The sequence below is a fragment of the Carassius auratus genome, chromosome 17 (genome assembly GCF_003368295.1).
Source record: "Carassius auratus strain Wakin chromosome 17, ASM336829v1, whole genome shotgun sequence".
In the NCBI taxonomy this organism is placed as follows: domain Eukaryota; kingdom Metazoa; phylum Chordata; class Actinopteri; order Cypriniformes; family Cyprinidae; genus Carassius; species Carassius auratus.
The window spans coordinates 17389084-17410424 of NC_039259.1; the positions used below are offsets into that span (position 1 = coordinate 17389084).

Consider the following 21341-nt stretch of genomic DNA (forward strand, 5'->3'; position numbering starts at 1 on the left):
GCACACTAAAAAAGTTGCAATCGGTACATTTTTTATGTTTTGGAATTAGACTGTAGGTTGTATTTAGGTTGTATTTATTTTACCCAAATTACAGTTAATACAGAAATATTGAGAAATATTATTACAATTTAAAGTGCTTTCTATTTTAATATATTTAAAAATGTTATTTATTTCTGTGATGGAAACGCTGGATTTTCAGCAGCAATTTTCAGTGTCAAATAATCATTATAATTGTCTTCTCTGTCACTTTTGATCTATTTAATGCATCCTACTAAATAAAAGTATTCATATATTTTAAATATATATATATATTTACTGAAAAATATTATTTACTTATTTGGCACTGTTACTTTCCCATATTCTACTCTACATAGTGTGTAGTGTAGTATTATATGCTGAACTATATTGTATTACATATTGTAATATAATATTGCACTGTACATATACTAGGTTGTATTGTGGTCATACTTCCTTACAAACAATATTGTACTATCGTGTATATTATGTTATCTAATACGGTATTTAATACTGCAAATGTTAAATTTCTCACAATTCTCATTATTAAAAAGTTTCTTATTAGCATGTCTATTATTAACATATTAGCTGTTTATAAGTACATATAAAGCACATATTCAGCATGGCCATATTCTACATCCCTAATCCTACCCAATACCTAAACTTAACAACTACCTTACTATCTATTAACAAGCAGGAAATTAGTAGTTTATTGAGGCAAAATCTGTCGTTAATGGTTTGTTAATAGGGACCTTAAAATACTGTGACCACTGAATTCAAGCATCTTTCTACAAGAATATGCTGTTCTCTCTCAGCCATCCTCTCTTTTATATAAAAAAAATAAAATATGATCAATATGATGGGAAATAAAAACTAGTACATGAAACCAGTTCTGCATGAAGTCTGATACCTGCACGTGCTGCTTTTCTGCATGACCTCAGCACGGTGGTAGCCGGACAGCTTACAAAAGCCATCATTACTGTAAACGATGGGCCAGTCTACGATCTGGGCATTTCCCAGCACAAAGTTTGTGTCTGTGGAAAGAGCACAGGAGGGTATGGGGAGGAAGCAGGTGAGAGGAACCAGGCACAAGGTCAACGGTAAGAAAACTAGAGGTCGGTCGCCATGATAATGTCACATGAGGCAGGATGGGTGGACACTGTCACGCAGCCGAAAGCCACTGATCTGACATGTTTATGACAACACTTTTACTGGTCTGAGGCCAAGATGGTAATGCACAGTAGTTTCACATTATACTCTCACATTACCGTACAACCCCATTCACACTAAAATACGTTTATCTCTAAATGTTCCTTCTGGCACCCTTTTTGTCCAGATAAACAAATTTGTTAAAGTGAACAGAAAGAAACATATATCTGGTAGTCTCAGCCTCATACAGCCCTCAAACCACCCACAGACTGTTGTGATCCATATTGCATAAAAAAATTGACATAACACTGGATTAAATATAATTGACTGGCTTTACTGTAACTAATGGGAGTCGTGGTGCATGGGTTTGTGTTTGCGGGTTGTAGTATGCAGGGTTGTAGTATCAGATCTTTTAAAGTTTTTTTTAGACACTTAAGCAAGTGAACAATATAAGCTTAAACTACCACTGTTACATCAATTTTTTTAAATCTTGCCCTATATATCCCACCACAATAAACATCTGTGGTTGGTCATACACATGAATCCCATTCCTGTTTTTTGGCTACTACTGTTCAAAAGTTTGGGGTTATAAATAATTTAAAAATACTTTTATTCAGCAAGAACACGTTTAATTGAAAAACGTTGCAAAAAAGACTGGTACAAAATGTTACAAAAGATTTCTATTTCAAATAAATGCTGTACTTTTGAACTTTTTATTCATCATAGAATCCTGAAAAAGGTTTGACAGTTTCCACAAAAATATTAAGCAATATTTGAAAAAATGTTTCTTGAGCACCAAATCAGCAGATATTAGCATCTCTGAAAAAACATGTTCAGTTTCATAATGTGACACTGAAGACTGGATTACTGGCTGCTGATAATTTAGCTTTGCCATCTCAGAAACAAATCAAAACGAAAAAGTATAATTTTTTTAATTGTATATTATTTCACAATATTACTTGGTCTTGTATATTTAATCAAATAAATGCAGTATTGACAAGCAAAAGAAAAAACAATTAAAAAATCTTAGAAACCCCAAACTTTTGAAAGATGCATGTCTATTCCTATAGCACCAAAATTCTTACTGAAAAAATTAACTTCTTTATTACCCATAATACTGTTAGAACAACTAAAACACACAACCTGACACCTATATTCATGCTACATCTCTCATTAAAGCTTTCATTGTCTTAATGCATAGGAGTCTTTGCAGACAGAGTGAGTTTGTGTTGTTCTGGAGTTATCACAGCCATTATCAATTATACCAGAACTTTTACTCCTGTGAGTACGGTATTCTCCAAAAGCCTGTGCTGCAAACTCTCTGTGCCAGGGTCATCTGTAATGGGCTCCATCTCTGTAACCTTGCTTTAACCTTTCGTCTGATGTCTTTCAATGTTAGTGTGTTAGTGGCTGGCGTGTTAAGCAGGCTATCAGGCTGATTAGCTGACCGTAGTGATTTAGCGGCTGCTGAGTAAGCCAGTAGCACTTTTAACAAAGTATATCTCAAAGCTTGAGCAAGCTCACGGTAACACTATACAACCTGTAATCCAATATAAAAGAATTAGAAACTGTAGTCTGTCACAAATGAGGGACTGTGAAGACCTCTCGGGTATTTAACAGCAAGAAATTGCCTTTATATAAGCGTTGCCCTTATGTAATATGTAAACCGTAAACAGCATCATGACTTTCATCCATGTCACAGCCTTTATTTACATATTTACATACAGTAGGGTTCATAAAATTAAGGATTTTGAATGATTAATGTCACAGATTTGTTTACTTTGAAACATTTCATATTAATTTTACCTTACCACATTTGTTTACATTTCCTGTTAAAAGTACTGTTTATTTCAAGGTTAAAATTTGATTTTAAATCCCAGACTTTTGACCCCTACTGCATGTCAACATTAAAACGAGTTTAGATCTAACATAGAATAAAATAAGATCTGATATATTTTGTTTTTCATTATAAAATATGTCCTTCACCTCATTCAGACATAATAACATGAATGGCAACATTTTTCACTTTGACTGCACATATGATTTAAACACAGACAGACATTTCATCTTTCTATGGCTAATGCTTGTGGAGGGTAAATGGGAGATGAGCACATGTGGAAAGGCAGCATCAGAATCAGAAGTGAAGGGAAACTCAGATCTATGATATCAATTGATTTAAAAGCATGGTGGTGGATTTGCCACAGAGCACATTTCTCCTCTACTGAGCAAAAACACTGGAAGTTCACTCAACACACTGAAATAAACACACACACACACACATGTGGACACACACGCACCACTATGGAGGATAAACGTTCCATGCCAACATTTGTTATTTTACAGCAAGTGCTGTCAGCGCTGAATGAGGACCAGGAAGCAACCTCTGCATGGTTATTTTCACCATAACTAAGCAGTTTTGAAATATCAACAGCACTGTTAAATCAAACTTTTTGTTAAATTCAGACTATCCATTTGTAAATTAACAAAAATTGTTATAGAACAATATTTAATGTCGAAAGGGAACTAGAAAGAAAGAAAGAGAGAGAGAGAGAGAGAGAGAGAGAGGGTGAGGGAAGGAAAGAAAAAGATAGAGAAAGAGAGGGGGAGAGATAATGGAGGGATGGAAGAGGTTTAAAGCACGAGTGTTCTGCTCAGTGAGGTTTATACCTGTGTGTCTATGTGATAATGTCCAAACTGGAAGTTAAAGAAAACAGAAAAAGAGTTAAATAATACACAAACACCATAGAGGAAGAGGAATTTATCCTCATGTTTTTCTCCAAGACGCCAGTTAACCCATATTTGACCAAGCAGGTCATACAGATATCAGTGTTTTCAGACATTAATAGAAGTCCTACTTTAATGAAAAAGTACATTTTTCTTAAAGCTTAGAGATCTCTCTACTGGGGTTCAGTGTAGAGGTGGTGTGCACTGAGCAGATGTGGACTCCTGATGTTCGATTAGTTTTAAATGGCCAACGAAACCAAATGAATTATCTTGGAATATCTTGGATTCTATTTTAAAGACCTACAGAGGGTGCAGGAACACAGTCTGACAGTTTTCAACGTTTCAGCACTCTTAAATATTAATTGCTATTAAATATTCATTTAACCTAAAGTTGTTCTCTATCCCACAAAACATGCTGATGGAAGGATGTATGGGAACAACTCATTTGGGAACGAGCAGCTGTCACGCAGAGAATACAGAACAACATTTTGGTGTTCCTGCAGCCCATTAGGCTTCTCTTTATTAAGTATTTTATAGGCCTAATTACTATAGCTTAATATAAAAAAATTATTATTCATTATGTAAATAAATTAGTCTATATATAGCTTATATTTTTTTAATCTAGAAAAGAATTGTACTTTTAGAACTGTTAATATAACGTTTAATTTTATTTTATTTTTGTCAAATTAAATAAGAAATAACGACTATATTCTATTGTAAGACATTCACTACAGAATACACCTGCATAACGTTTGTTCCCCTGCCTGAAAAGACACCTTTAACTTTCTAGTTTGTGTAGTTATTTATATTGTGCTACAAAGGTTTCTTCTAAGTCTTTTACTTATGTAGCCAAAAGTTTTTCTTTCTTTCTTTTATCTGCGACACTACCGCTGATACTCTTTCTGTCTGTGCGCTGCTGTGCATGTGGTGGTGCGTCTTACCGTTAGACCGTCGGACAATATTTTCCAGAAAAGTGTTTTGTGGGGCCACTAGTCCTCTGCGTCCCCCGGCCATCACGGCGGGTCATGCGCTCCTGTGAGAGGCCGGACCGGTCAGCATAAAGTAACCACACAGGTCTCCGGTGTGTCTGCCGTCCACATGCCGCTGTCGCATCCAGTGATGTGTGGACCCAGGGCTCTCCTCTCCTCCACCCCATTGAGACTCCACCATCGGCTTCAACTGGCGAATCAGCGCCATCTATCGACTCGTGTGAGGCAGCAGGTGTTCTTCTGTAAATCAATAGATGGCGCTGATTCGTCTTTTATTATACGTTATCAATTCCAGTATCTTGACGCCATCTCCCGGTGGATGTACTATTTTTTGCAACACTTTTCGTCTGTTATCATTTAATCACCCTCAAGTTATTTCAAAACTGTAGCCTAATAATAGATTTTTTTTCTGCTGAACATAGAAGAAGATGTTTTGAAGGCTGTGGGTAACCAAACAGATGCAAGTTGCCACTGAGAAAAATTAGTTCTCTAAATGTTTAGAAATACAGTATGTGTATGTATATATTTTGGGAGCAGATTTTATTTTTTTTCTTCAATTAAATTCAGCGCCTTGTCAAAATAAATAAATAAATAAATACATTTTATATAGATTTTATTCTGCAGTCAAGTGCTGTCTGCAGATCTTGGTGATGTCACCCAAAAAAAGAAAAAAGAAAAACTGCAGCAAATTGGGATCCTGCATGACATGGGTTTGGTCATTAACCTTAAAGACATAAATATAATGATATTACAAAAAGACCTAGCGACCAAGACTACAAATATAGCTTCAAGCTATAACAAGTCCCTAGAACATACTCAAAACTACCTGTGTATTAGTATCAGCAGCACCACGGAAAACGTCAACAAGGCTGTGGATGTCTTCAGAGACATGGCACAAAGGGCATTATTTATCAAAACTGAGACCCCCTTACCAGAATCTGGCTATAAATAATCAAACCTGTTATAGACCCCATCGCACACTATGAATGTGAGGTCTGGGGCCTATACTCACCATCCCAAAATCCACCAACTGTAGAGACTCTTCAGGTACAGCGCTGCTTTTATGGTTGATGTAAAACTCCCATAAAAACAACAGAACCAAAAAAACAAAACAAAAACACTCGTAATAAAAAAAAAAAATGGAGACATTTCATCTCATGAAATCAAATTCTTTAATTTAAATGACTTTTTAAAGAATCATATTATGATGTGTTGTTAAATACATAATTTGTTCCAACTGATGAATTTAACAGCTTGTCATATAATTATAATCTTAATAACAAGATTTATATTACACTTAGTTTACATTCTGAGACAAAATATTCATACTCTTGGGCTCCACAATAAGGCTTAACAGATATACTAACTTGCACCTTGCTGCAGTCACCAGCAAAAATAAAAATACCAAAAAATATTTTGATACTTTTTTTATTTATTATGGCTAACCATATCATATCACAATCATATTTGAACCATAACTAACTTGCATAGTGCTTATAATTTTTTGGAAGTTTCTGACTGCTTTTGACTGATTTTCAGTATAGCCTTAGGAAGCATTTTGAGATTTGACCTTTTGATCCATAGACCACCGGCAAACAAATCCACACAGGAAGTCATTGACCTTTACCACTCAGCCACTCGATTGTCATTGCAGCCAGAAAACTGAACTTTGGTTTTATATTATTTCGTTTATATAAACATGACAATGTTCATGGCCTAACCACAGCCAGATATATATTAACATCTCAATCATCAATCATCTCATTCTGATGTCAGTCATTTTGAGCTCTAGATGCATGTGCAATGTTACACAAATTAGTTATCTTCTTGCCTCAGGGTGAGATGTTAATCTTATCAATCAGAGAAGCTGTAAATTTTCTGAAATCTTAATGACTTTCATCTTTCTCAGCATCTTTAATCATATCTAATCAGATTCAAGATCTGCACTCCTGAACCTCCAAACACACACAGCAAGAAAAACTGGTTAAGTATAATTTGCCTTCACTTGGCACTTGGATAATTGGCACGGTAATTCAGTCAGAACTCATTTGAGATCAAATAAACAAATTTTCAGTTCAGTTTAAATTATTGTATAGTGATTATCAGATTACATATTGCACTCTATATATATATATATATATATATACTGTATGTGTGTATAAATATATATATATTTATATATATGTGTGTGTGCGTGTGTGTTGAGGTCTAAGTAGAACCTTCTAAACTTTATTTGCTTTGAAAAGTAATTGCACAATCTGTAGTGCACAAATTGTAGTGTCGCTCAGGACAACAGTCAAGAAAACATGTTATATCATCCTAAGACATAAAACCAGGCCCCGTTTGCGTAAACAAGTCTTGAGAACCATTTTAATCAGCTAGCTGTTAGCCAGTATTGCTTTCTGGATTCAAATTAGGCTATTTTAATGTATGTATTTTATTTATACATATTTATGTAATTGTTATTTAAAAAATGATGACCAGTATTAAAGAAGAAAAATTGGATGCCTTGTAAGACTGGTCTATGTAGTTTATGCAACCGGCCACAGGACTATAGATAGCCAATATCTTTCCAATAAACAGCTTGATAAGATCTATAAAAAGAAATGCCATGCCATCTACCTTGAAACATGCAAATTAACAGGAGGCGTGTCTGAGTGATGAGGGACATTTCAGTCGTATATTAGAGCAAGTGTTACTAAACGTTTCAACAGTTTTGTTCAGAACTGCTCTTTACTCCAAGTGGCTCTAAGCAGATGAACCAGAAGCAGATGATTCTTTCCATCATGGGAATAAAAGATCATACTTTCTCTTCCTGTGCACAGATTATGATCCTGGCTCTTCTAGCATGCAGGTGTTCAGCAGGTATTTAATCACTTTTGATATTCCACCACTCCGCTTCCACTTCCACCACTCTGTGTAAAGTTTCCTTAGATTATTTTTCTGACATTTTAATGACTTGGTAGTTATTTTAGAAATGATTTCCCCCTTTAGCCTATACCGAGAGGTTATGAATTACTCTACCATTGAGCAGATGTGAGACTGCATGTGTTATGCACTTTCTATCTGTCTTCTTAGTCTTTAAATTCTAATTCATCCAATGCAATATAGGTAATGCATTCACAGAAATGTATTGGTCACACAAGCTTTGCTTCCATGTCAATACAATGAGTCAAATCTGTTGATGTGTGCCATTGTCTTATCAGGGTTTGATATTGTGTTTCTGCAGTTGAATCTCTGCATTGTGCTGTTTCATCCCCTTCACCCAGCACTCCAGTTTCTGGTAAAGGAATCTACAAGACTCTTTTGCATAAGACAACAAGAAAAGTAATTAACATCTAGTCTGGATATCAGTGTATAAATTGTCATATCATCCTTTTCGCAGTGCATTCTCTGAGGCCAGCTGATGTGTCCGTGGTATCTGCACTGGTTTTGTCCGATGTGAAGAGGTGTGTCCAAATTTATGTCCAAATATAAGTGCATTAAAATATCAATTGTAAGCTTGAAAGGCTTACTAACATAGAGCAGCACATTAGTTTAACTAAAGTTAATTAATACCTAAATTCAGGTCAGGCTCTGATTTTAAAAGCTAAATATTAATCACACAGCTGGTTTTTGTCTGTTTTGTTATTCCATAATTAAAATGGGAACAGAATTACATAGTAAATAGAATATGAATTATATGTTTTTAGATCAAAAGAATTGTATTTAATTTGTTAATTTCCATAATTTAAATGCCGTTATTATGCCACTCAAAACTATTAAATTGCGTGTTTTCTATGGCAGATCTGATGAAATTAGAGCCCTGAACATGCTATCTGGTAAGGTTTCAATATTATTCTATAGAAATAAACAGACACATAATACAGTACCATAACACGCATCTCGTTTTGTACTTGAACTGCATTCGAATACCATTGTTGAATCTGCATGGCTTTCAGTTACCTTTTTTTTTTTTTTTTTTTTGACTGAGTAACACATTGATTGAGCTCACAAGGCCCTTCACATGCTTCTGATTGATTATCAGGCTTGATTAAACCAGATCGTTGCATAAAGGTTTAGGAAAGATTGAGCCTGAGTCCTTGAAATGAAAGTCAAGGCCAGAGGAGAGATACCCACGCAGCTATGTATGTGAACAAACAACACTCTGGTCTTTGAATGTTCATTTTCTGAGATAAATGACATGACCGAAAAAAATTGGCTGAAACATATTAACACATAAAACACATATTTTAGCCTAAAATGGTTTTTGCAAAGAGGATATCCTTCAAATGTCCCTAATCTCAATCAAATGTGATAATACTGTCTTATCTTCCACACTAAAGAACTTTGTTTTGGGTTTTGTGTCAGTTGGCCTGATATTATTGGTCTGTTAACTACTGTTTGCGATAGAGTTATCGATGATTGTCTGCTCTGATGTCCTCTGGAAAACCTCAAAGGACTACAGTTATCTTTATTTCTCCTCTTATGAATGCAACATTGTTTAGTGTTTCTGTAAATTCTGTTAAAGTTTCTCAACAGGAACTGTAAAGGTAACCAATTGTTAAGTCAATAAAACAGGTGCTGTGATGCATGCTAAGAACAACGTTTATGTGAGGTGAAGATGGTGATACAATGCTACTTATCTGAAAGAGAGACAGAAGGCCTCAGTTTTACAAATACAAAATAACATCTTTTCACTTTTCTACTTTAGAAATATTGTTCACCTTTAACCCAGATGTGACAACTGTTGTACCTGATCAAAGGTATCCTAGAAAGAAATTAATATCAACTATTTAATTACAGATGCTACATTTTCTGAATGTTTAAAATGACTATCTTTGTGTGACAGAAGCTTAATGGATCACGTAAAGTACATGGAGTCACTCAGCAGCCCCACTCAGGTAAACACAGTCAGGCCTTTTCATATGCGTTAGGAGCTGTGTTATTTTAAGGTTTTATTCCAGATGAGCTGCTCCCCACACTGGTATAAGTAGCGTCACATGTAATAATATTTTCCTGTGTTACGGACATGGCCATCTTTCATATCTACTGTAGTCACTGTCATTATAGTAACAGGTGCTATTCTCGGTTAGGCTTAATGCAAGAACAAAAAGGTGGACTTAAATCAGTTATTCATTCATACAGTACAACGAATCACTAGAACGTTGTGAGTACTTAAACTAAGCTGTTATTAAATGCACTCGTCAAATTTGCAGGTTACATCGTTACATGAGTAGCCCAGGTGGCGACCTTAGCGAATATTTATTTATTTCGTTTATTCATTAATTCCACCAAATGCTTCGAAAAAACACGGATTCATTCAGGAACAAAACAACCGACTGTCTTTATGAACTAGTTCAGTCGACTCTGAGTCATTTACGATCCAAACAATTTGAGTGTTTGAGAGTGAAATGATGCTTTATGACTGACGCGAACTTTCAAAAACGCAGATGCATTCAGGATGGAAACACTTGTTTCTTGCTCGTAGACGTAGACACGTAATGATTGATTAAGCTTGTCTTCATTTGGAAGTTTATTTATATATATGTATCTTTGGGAGGAGCAAATAGACAAACTGGTAATATTGTGTTTAAAATGTAAATGTACTCTATGAACTTAACTGTTGTATAAATCCAATATGAAACATTGCTTAAATAAACACCGTAAGGTAGACGTGTTATTTTATAAAAATGAGCAATCTACTCTGAGCCATTAACATCTCTTGTGCTGTCATTCTTGTTCAGTGGAAGTTGCTCCTGTTCTTCATACCAGTCGATGAGCTCTCTGTGTGTACGGACCAGGTCAGACATTTGACCACAAATCCTATCAACCTCTATTACTTATTAGTACATGGGACTTGGAAACAATCAAAGTACAGCTTTAATTCTATATTATTCTGCACTTGTACTTAGGACTTGAATGCAACCATTGATGCAACAGTTAATAAAGTTGAACAGACACTGGACTCTCTTCATAAGAAGGTAAAGACAGTCAATATCCTTCAAAAAAATAAGTATACTGAGTTTGTTTACTACAGCTTTCTTTCTCTCTAGTTGAAAAATACACTGGTTCATGTTGTTGTTTGGAGTGGACTTTCACATGACCGGTCAGTGTGAGAACTTTCTTACAGTTCTGATAATATTCTGCAATGAGCAGTTTAGTTTAATAAGGTGTTTCTGTTTTTTAGAGTGTGTCAGTTCCAGTGTGAGGAAAGATATGATGAAAACAGACGCAGACTCGATACTATAGTACTCATGGCTTTATTGCAGGTACAGTACATATAATTTGTTTACCAAAACACAAACACTGGTACACGGGTGACTTTTGAATGTCTATGCTAAAATAGTTTTACATTTGTCAAACAGTATATATGTTTATTGAACAGGAATCTGTCAGTGCTCTTCTAGAGAGAAGAGGCTGGTTTGGTGACCGGGAAGATTTCAGCGTAATGCTTCAATCCAGTCCAGTGCACATCGAACTGTCAAACCCAGTAAGTCTGCAATACTCAGCCAGACAGCCAGACAGACAGATAGATGACACACAGACAGACGAATAATAAACATTATAGATGGCACAATTTGTATGGGTTTTACACAATATGCACAAATATAAATAATCTATTTCACATGTATTATGTTGAACTAAAAAAGTATTACATTTATAATAGTATAAAACAAATGTTTAATTAAATTGGTGCATTATTATATTGCACATGTATTGCATCAAGAACATTTATAAAGGCCAGAACCTCTAGTAATGAAATGTATTGTTTTAATAAAAGTGCACGTAAACTTGTGCATTTTACTTTGACTTGAGGATATTAAATAACCTAAAATGACTAAATATAAATCTAACCTTTGTAGTGATTGCGTCAGACTTGAGAGAATTTTATTTGTTTCTGAATCAATTTGCTCTTCTAAAAAACACAGATATGACTCACACAGTGCTGCAGAGACAAGCCCACTATAGCAATTTTTGTAAGGATAATTTGGCATGTTATTAAGCAAAGTGGTACTTTTTTCTTGTTGTTTTCAGATCAAAGCCTTTACGTCGGACTCCTCACGTGACATAAGCTTGTTGACCTTACAACTCTGGACTAATTTGGTAAGTTAATATTATGCGTGTGTACATTGTTCCTTTAGATGTAGGGGTGAAATCCTGGACACTTACTTTCAAGTTATAAAAGTTCAAAGTGTTAAAGGCCCTGATGTGACTGATAACAGGTAGACTGATAAACAGCTCTCAGTGATAGCATCTAATCTGAAACTTATTCAACCAAGAAACACATCTCAAACCACCTATCTAATCTTGCCTATATGACGAAGAACTGGAGCCCACTTTTTGACCAATCCTGATTATTCTCTTTCCAGCTGCAGCCAATGACAGATAAGACAGAGATGAATGGGCGGGGCATATTCACCATTCCGTGCCCCACAGAGGTGAGGGAGATATTTGATTTATGAGCCCTTCTGCATTCATAATGAAAACTGCTGAATCAGAGTGGCTTTATAAATATGGCTTTATCTCACCAAACGGTTCTCTGCGCTTCCCGAACTTTATGTTTCTGTCCTTCACCTGTGATAAGGTGAAAGTATTTTTTATCGACTTTATCCTATATATTTTTGTGTTAGTGACACAATGTTCACAATGTGTATATTCGAGTCTGGATGATTTTTTTTCCAAAACAGACAGAAACATGCACATATGCTTCATTAAAGCTGTTGTTCTGTCCCAGGAAAAGCCGTTTTTGCGAACACAAGAAAACTCATACCTGCTTGAGCTTGTTAACTCCCAAACAGAGGACCCCTCTCCACTTTTCCACCCGGTTAGTCCATTCTCACCATAAGTTGGCCCTGTTGCTCTGACTTACAGTGTGTCTAACTTGTGCTGCATCTGACCTTTCAGGTGATGGGGAGTGAGCTCACCTGTGAGGACAGGTCTCCATCTCCCAGCATCCCTTCCTCAGGTAAACAGGGATCTCAAACCTGCAGTGCACCCTGGCTAGAAATGAAAGGAGTTTTTTTTTAAGCACGTTTCTGTCTGTCTCTTCTATAGTCCATGCCTTACGGCCAGCAGACATCAAAGTGGTGGCAGCAATGGGTGACTCTCTGACGGTAATAAACATACACATTTTAATGTATTAATGATATTTGCTAATACCAAAGATACTTTTGAACAAATGTGCACTACAACTGAATGTTTGGAGTCTGTAGGAATTTTTTTAAATGTTTTTTAAAAGAAGTCTCTTATGCTCAAGGCTGCATTTTTTGGGTGAAAAATACAGTAAGAACAGTGATAATCTTTTGTAACATATTAAAAGTCTTTACTGTTGCTTATCACTTTAATGCATGGTTGCTAAATAAAAGTACTGACCTTATTGATCGCAAACTTTTGAACTAGTGAATTCATGAAGTTGTGATGTCATTTCCTTTCCCCAAAAAACAGGCAGCCAATGGGGTGGGTGCTGCACAGAACAATCTTCTAGGTGTACTTACAGAGTATCGTGGCCTGTCATGGAGGTGAAGTGTCTACCCCGATCACACTGTGAACCATCAGTTTATTGTGCACAAATGTTGCTGGTTTCGTTTTATCCATATGATTTACAGGATAAAATTCTAAATGATCAATGATCTCATGAGGCACAGATAAATTAACTTTTTTGTTTTCAGCATTGGTGGAGATGGGAACCTCACAACTACAACCACTTTACCAAGTATGTGCAAGCTGTCATGTTACGGTCATGCTCTTATTATTGTGTACTGTAGATTTATGATCAATCATTAAGAAGAAAAACATAATCAACACAGATATGATTGTAGTCATAAAAATCTTTAAACTACATAATAGCTGATCAGACGACGCAAGAGTTTATACAATAAATAGCTGCTTTTTAATCTCTACTATATCCTACATAACTTGAAGTAGTCCAGGGGTGAAATTAGAGGTCAAGTTGAGCATTATTCTTCAGTCCCTCCTTTAAAAAAACGCAAGTCATGTAGAGTATGTTTACCTCTACCAATCTCTTTATCACATTCAGGGATTAGATAGACATGCAAATCAGATTTAGAGTGATAATGTGTGTATAAAATAATGTGTGTGTGCGTGTGTGTGTTTTTTTTTTTTTTTTTTTTTTGTAATTTAGATATATTGAGAGAGTTTAACCCTTCAATCACTGGCTATTCAGTTGGAAAAGGAAGTGAGAATTCTGCACTGAGTTTTCTGAACCAAGCAGTTCCAGGAGCCACATCGGAGTGAGTAACTTCTCTTATAAACCAGTGATGGAGTATGAAGCATTAGATTATTACATTAAAACTAAAAGCATAAACTTTATATACATCCATATTCTAGAGACCATGATACCCTTTTTTCAGGAATTATTTGATCGATCGAAAATTTTAAAGAACAGCATTTATTACAAATAAAAATATTTGATTCTGTCACTTTTGATCATTTAAGAAACGTAATAATTAACTTAATACACGAGTAATATGTAATTTTTCATTTTGCAGTGATATGGTCACGCAAGCTCATGCTGTCATTAAAAGAATGAAAGAAGACTCGGTCAGTCATTCTCAAAATCTCACAAACATTTCCTTTATTGTTGTTGTTGTTGAAAATGTTGTCACTGTGATATAATTCTATTTTCGATCTTCCGATTTTCATTAAGGTATTATTCAGTTCGGTTGTATGTTTGAGTTTTTTTTTTCCTGTAAAATATTAAGATAGGACATAGGATGCAAATCTAAACATTCAGACTGGCTGAAAATTTCTGTCTCTTTTCAGCGAATTGATTTCCAGAATGACTGGAAGATTATCACAGTCTTCATTGGAGGAAATGACATATGCGCCCACTGCTCTGATACTGTAAGCTGATATTAATAGAGCCTGTTTTATCTATTATATATATATATATATATATATATATATATATATATATATATATATATATATATATATATATAATTTCATTAATAAATCTGCAATTACTGTCGATATCTTTCTTAATCACTCTTCTCTCTCTTTCTCTCCTCAGCGGTACTATTCTCCTGATAACATTGTGAAGTATATTCGTGAGGGTTTGGACATATTACATAAAGAGGTGAGGCAGGTTTAGCTCTGGTTTTGAAGCGTTCTCTCTCTCTCTCTCTCTCTCTTTCTCCCTCTCTGTTTATATATATTGGATTGTAGCAGAAACAGTGGTCAAAGAATCTATCTGACTGCTTTTGTTAAACCAGATTATCGGTAACAAACCTCCAGTGTAAATCGCTGCTGCTCGCTGGAGATAATCATGTGTTCTCCTCCAGGTCCCTCGTGCCCTGGTGAACTTAGTGGAGCTCCTGGATATTATTCCACTGCGCCGCCTCCATCAGGACCCCACTCTTGGCTGCCCCACCTGGCTGGTCAAGTGAGTTCTGCCCTACATACTGCCTCCTGATTACTGCTTGACTCTGGTAGAGGATTTATATATATATATATATATATATATATATATATATATATATATAAATTGTTTTTTTGTTTTTTGTTTTTTAGCATGTTGTGTCGCTGTGTTCTGAAACCTAAAGATGGATCTCATGAGTTCCAGATGTTGCAGGAGTTCAACCAAGCCTACCAGGTACACAACATATCACACGAAAATGAATTTATTGTGTAGACATCTGTATATTCATATTGATTATGAATGTGATTATTGATAATGCAAAGCAAATGTACAGTTGACATGCTGTTGTGTTTTATTCTCAGCGTGGTATGAGGGAGCTGGTGGAGTCTGGGCGATATGACACTCATGATGACTTCACAGTGGTCCTACAGCCATTCTTCAGAAATGTGTTTCTCCCTGTGTTGGAGGTGCACGGCAGTCTCACATCATTTATTACACAAGCAATCCTTTTAAACTGTTAGTTCACATTATCTTTGTCATCTTTACCATGCTCTTTCAGGATGGGAGACCAGACCGTTCCTATTTCTCTCCAGACTGTTTTCATCTCAGTCAGAAAGCTCACACGCTCATGGCTCGGGCTCTCTGGAATAACTTGGTAAGCATATGAGTTAAAAAGATATGTTAATGTATAAGCCTCATAATGTTTTTATTAATATATTTCATGTAATTTAAGATGCAAGTGTTTTTCAAGCATGTAGTTTGCATTTATTTATTTATTTTATATATTATTTTATTTAGTGTTAATGACTGATGCTACTTCAGCAATAACCTCTTTGTGGATGTGTAATTGAATTGTGTTAATTTACAATATAACGGGATTTATAATATCATAATTAATAATAATAATTTATAATATCAACGGGAAAAAATACATTTCCATAGACTCTCTTAATATGTTGTCATTTCACAGCGTGAAATGGATTTTCTATTTCATTAATTTATTCGTTACCTCTCTCTCTCTCTCTCTCTCTCTCTCTCTCCCTCTCTCAGATGGAGCCTTTAGGTAATAAGACAGATAGTCAAGATTTTACTGCAGGTATCTCTCTTAAATGCCCAGAAAAGGTGAGTTTAAACTGTATAATTCTTCTTTAAACTTTATCATTCTGTCACATTTTAATACCTTTTCATATTCCTCTTTAGTCGTCCCCCTATTTGAGGACCTATCACAACAGCAATTACACATACAACACCCCTCCTCCTCCTCCCCCACCTGCAAATGTAAGTCACACAGGTATATTACAAACAATATTAATGAAATACAATAGAACCTTAAAGTGATTTTATGAAATTATTTATCTTTTTCATTTTAGAATTGGGGAAGTGATTTCTCATGTGTGGACACAGCGCCCTCTGACACTGTGCCAACATCTGGTAAGAAAGAGAGAGGGGAGAAATTAATTTGCTTAATTTTTCCCACCAGATGACCATAACTGTCCAACTCTCTAACTAACTATTTCTCCTTTTCTTGTATTTTTATTTAATAATCTCTGTTTTATTGACTTTAAAGTATTACAGCGTTGTATTTATTAAAAGTCATGCAATATTTTTAATTTGCTAAATTTTATTTTGGTACTTCATTAACAGATATATAATATATGTATATGTAACACACATACTGTGGATGGATATTCTGTTCATGAAATAGCAAAATGTAAAAATATTGCATGAATTCTATGAAATAAAGTGCTGTAATACCTTAAAAATATTAATGAGGATACAATTTGTAATAGATAAAATGAAATGTAAAAAAAAAAAATATATATATATATATATATATATATATATATATATATATATATATATATATATACACACACACACACACACACACACACACACACATAGGTTTATTGAGAGAGATAAAGATGTAATAAAGGCTTTCAGATGTCACACCATTCATTTTTATTGTTGCTTTTTTGTTGTGTTTTGATATCAAGGCAATTTATCACAGTTGAGATAAAGTTTAGATACAGAACTGTTATGTATTAACGTAACCTCAATAACATTTTATTAGTTAATTGCATGTAATGAGTTATACAAATTTTTTATAAGCATATAATATCATTTATTGACATATCTGTTTATTTTATTTTGTATAAATGACTGAATGTTTAAATAAAATATTAAGAAGGATAAAAAGAAAGATTAATAATAGATAAAAAAAATACAAGAAAGAGGAGAACCTATGAACATAAATATAGTTTATGGTTAGAGACAAGCAGGCAAGATATCCTGCCATGATTTATTATCCTTTTAGGTCCAAGTAGTGCTGCATTGTTGTTTTGTTGTTGTGTTTAGGCATCCAGTTAATCACATGAATAATGATATTTCTTTCTTAGTTCACAGGCTGCGTCCAGCTGACATTAAAGTGGTGGCGTCTCTGGGAGATTCAATCACTGTAAGTGTGTGTGTATATTTGTGTATGTTGCGATGCTTTGTCATGCTGTAATTATGATTCTCTCTCTCTCTCTGAAACCGTCAGGCCGGCTTTGGTGCAAAAGCTGAGAACCTTCTGCAGTTAGTGGATGAGGAGCGAGGGGTTTCCTGGAGGTGAGTTTGTGACAGTCTGCTGTAAGCCTTTGGAATTGCTTTGTTCTAAATGTTTTCTAAGTGTCTGTGTTTAATTTAATTGATAGCATTGGTGGGGATGATACTTTGGAGACTGTCACCACATTGCCAAGTGAGTATAACCTTATGTAACACTTGATGTAATTTTTACTGGCAGTGTGGCTATATTGATTAGAAATGATACTCCAATGGTTCTGATCCTTATCAGATTTGAATTGATTCTTGTTTAACAACATGATAATAACTAGCGCCTTTTGTCATTATGTTATCAGATATTCTTAAGAAGTTCAATCCAAATGTTTTCGGCTTCTCAAAGGGGAAAAGTAAACGACCAAATGGCTTCAATATGGCAGTGAGCGGTGCAAAAGCAAGGTAAGGAACACACATAAACACATAAAAACTCAGTTTACAGTATCCTTTCAGCTAATGATTTCTTCCACTCTATTCAGTAATATACCAGCACAAGTGAGGGATCTTATCACAGCTTTAAAGGATAGCACGGTCAGTATGCTTATTCAATCTATTAAGTTGACTGAAATAAAGAAACTGTTGCAATTGGCAACAAGCAAGTAACACAAATTAAATGTGATATTTTACAGTGGAAAAACTGAAATAGCATGTTCTTGAAATACATACTCTACAAATCTGTTTTAAACACAACTTTGAAAAAAAAATGCAATGTTTTTACAGTTTTGCTTAAAATAATTTTCTGTTGAATAAAAAAATACATCAAAATGACAATGTTTGCTGTCTTCTCTAAATTATAACTATATTTTGTATGCATGTGCCAACTCTTTGCTGCATAGGGCAAATTCCACCAATTGTTGTAGGGCAATAAACAATCTAATTTAATCAAATGTTTTTTTTTAAACACCACTCTCATTTTTCAGAAAGTGGACTTTGAGAAGGATTGGAAACTGGTGACACTATTTATTGGGGGAAATGACCTTTGCCAGTACTGTCACGACCGGGTGAGTGGATGATTAATATCACATGAAGGCTCCCAGCTCCCGATCATAAATTGTTTCTTCTTGCGCCAGAGAACCACTGCGGTGACCTTTAAGCAGCTAAAATACATTTGGATACTAACAAACAGAGATGCAGTGCCACTGAGTCATTGCTAATGGTTTTTTTTGTATCTAAGACCAGCAAATAACAATTCAATTCGAAAAAAGAAATCAGAAAAAAATGTATGTGTTGTGTTTTTCTCTACCCAGGCTTCTCTGTCTCCTTCTAAGTACATCGGTCACCTCAGAGACAGTCTGGACATGCTGTACAATGAGGTGAGAGAGATGCATTTACTGAACCCGATCACTTTCATGATTTATTAGTTAGTTATTCTTATTAGTTAGAAAATCATTATCACAGGGTTTTTTACACACATTTTCCCATATATTTAACACAGAAAAATGCTTTAATAATTGTGTGTTTTGGTATTTCCTATGTTATGGAGACCAAATGTCCCACAAGTATAATAATACCAGTAAATGTTGACATTTTTGGTCCCCATGAGGAGTCAAGCTTATAAATCATACAGAATGAGAGGAAGGGTTACGGTAAGGGGATAGGACTGTATAAAATACATTAAACATATGGAATGTCCCTATAAAACACATGGAAACCCAATGTGTGTGTGTGTGTGTGTGTGTGTGCAGGTTCCCAGAGTGCTGGTAAATTTCGTCGGAATCTTAGAGATCGAGGATCTGCGAATGATAAAGAGGGACACACTGGGCTGCAGCCTCCTGCAAGAGTAAAAACTTCACTAAACAGTTGATTTAATCTAAAAAGCAGTGTACTTTTTCATGTTCTTTTTTACACAACTGACTTTTCTTGACTACATGTTTGCGACAGGAACATGTGTCCATGTCTTCTGGAACCTCGTGAGAACTCTCCAGAAATTAATGAAATGAAGAAGGTCAACAGAGATCTGCAGGTCTGTAGCCATCAAGTTGTCAGTTCATTGATGAGTGGGCTTTAGATTATCTTGACCTTCAATGTGGGGTTTTGTGCATCAGATGGAGACTGAAAGGCTGGTGTATGGGGGAAGATATGATGGAAGACATGACTTTGCAGTGGTGCTACAGCCCTTCTTCAAGAACTCTGTTGTCCCAATGGTCGAGGTTAGCACTCTTAACATATCTCTAAAACACCTCATGTCTCATGAAATCACACATAAACAACACATTCAGACATAAAATATTTTTAAATATGTATATAAATATGTTAGATTAATGTAATGTGTATGGAGTCTGCCTTGGGCTCACACTACAACAGATAAAACTTTTGACAAGATGATAAATCTCTTTCTGCTTTAGGATGGCACACCAGACCTGACTTTCTTCTCTGTGGATTGTTTTCATTTCTCTGAGCGGGGACATGCAGAGATGGCAATTGCGCTCTGGAACAATATGGTAAATACATATACATACACACAATCTCACAGCAGCTTTCCTATATTTAACAGCATTTCTCCTGTGTTTTCGGTTTTAGCTGGAGCCGGTGGACAGTAAACAAACCTACAATAATTTCACATATGACCGCAGTAAGATCCAGTGTCCCACAAGGGTGAGTAAGGTGATGTCCAATGGAAACTACTGTAAGAGCAAGATAACCAAGCATGGTCTTTCAATTAATGCTATCTCTTCATATCTTCTCCAGGAGCATCCCTTCATCTTTACACGGATAAACAGTGGCTCTGATGTCTCTACGACTGTCGTACCCGCCACAGTTGCCCCAGGCACCCCTCTCCCTGCAGACTGTCCCAACGATGCTGTGCCGGCCTGGGCTGCAGCTCTTCTGGCTGTAGGAGGCTTGGTTATTGGTTGGGTCGTAACCTGGATGATCTTCTACTACAGAGAACGAAAGAACAGAAAGAGAAATGAAGGCAAAGAAATGAATGGAACTAAGTTTTAATAAGACTAAAAAAACAACAACATTATAACATTGAATAAACCCACCCCAGGTTTGACTTTAAACCCTATATAAACACTCACTGACAAGTACTTGATGATGAAATGTTTAAATGTCAGTAAATTATTGAATTGCTGTAAATTATTTAAATTATAAATAATTGTAATACTTGTATAGACAGTTATTTATTTTAATAAAACAATTAAATAAAAAAAATATTTTTTGTTTAATATTTTAGTTACAAGTGTAATGTGTTCAACAGTATTTTTGTCATAGGTATGTTATATTTTAAAAGATTTATAGATTATTATTTCCTATTATATTTCCTAGAAATAAGAGAATTGTAACTCCGACTGTAAAATCTTTACTTTCTGAAGCTGTTCTCTCAGCTTCTGTGTATCATCTCTTTTTCTCTTGTCATGCGCTCCTTCTGATTCAGTTCTCTAGTATTTTAAAGTGGCCAGTGGATGCCAGGTTCGCTAGTAACCCAAAGAAGCCTCTGAGATACTAAATTATCAGTTAATATAAATGTAGTTAAGACAAATGTTACTTATAATGCAATA

At 35.2% G+C, this 21341-nt stretch overlaps 1 protein-coding gene and 1 pseudogene across 1 annotated transcript; one reads left to right on the top strand and one right to left on the bottom strand.

The window, feature by feature from the left end:
• The window catches only part of LOC113117434 (potassium voltage-gated channel subfamily H member 1-like), a 47128-nt pseudogene extending 42137 nt beyond the window's left edge, over positions 1 to 4991 (bottom strand).
• A 2584-nt stretch (positions 4992 to 7575) lies between these two features.
• On the top strand, positions 7576 to 20935 carry plb1 (phospholipase B1). Its single transcript, XM_026286110.1, has 42 exons — positions 7576 to 7742; positions 8107 to 8160; positions 8263 to 8326; positions 8664 to 8698; positions 9571 to 9622; positions 9709 to 9760; positions 10604 to 10660; positions 10772 to 10840; positions 10913 to 10965; positions 11047 to 11128; positions 11245 to 11349; positions 11895 to 11963; positions 12230 to 12298; positions 12595 to 12684; positions 12765 to 12825; positions 12915 to 12973; positions 13305 to 13378; positions 13529 to 13572; positions 14002 to 14110; positions 14369 to 14420; positions 14643 to 14723; positions 14893 to 14958; positions 15164 to 15264; positions 15393 to 15474; positions 15603 to 15707; positions 15800 to 15895; positions 16291 to 16362; positions 16441 to 16518; positions 16611 to 16671; positions 17640 to 17698; positions 17783 to 17850; positions 17937 to 17980; positions 18141 to 18240; positions 18318 to 18369; positions 18759 to 18839; positions 19086 to 19151; positions 19524 to 19618; positions 19720 to 19801; positions 19884 to 19988; positions 20184 to 20279; positions 20359 to 20433; positions 20527 to 20935. The coding sequence occupies exons 1-42, from the start codon at positions 7634 to 7636 to the stop codon at positions 20779 to 20781; spliced, it is 3279 nt and encodes a 1092-aa protein (XP_026141895.1). The 5' UTR covers positions 7576 to 7633; the 3' UTR covers positions 20782 to 20935.
• Positions 20936 to 21341: the final 406 nt, after the last annotated feature.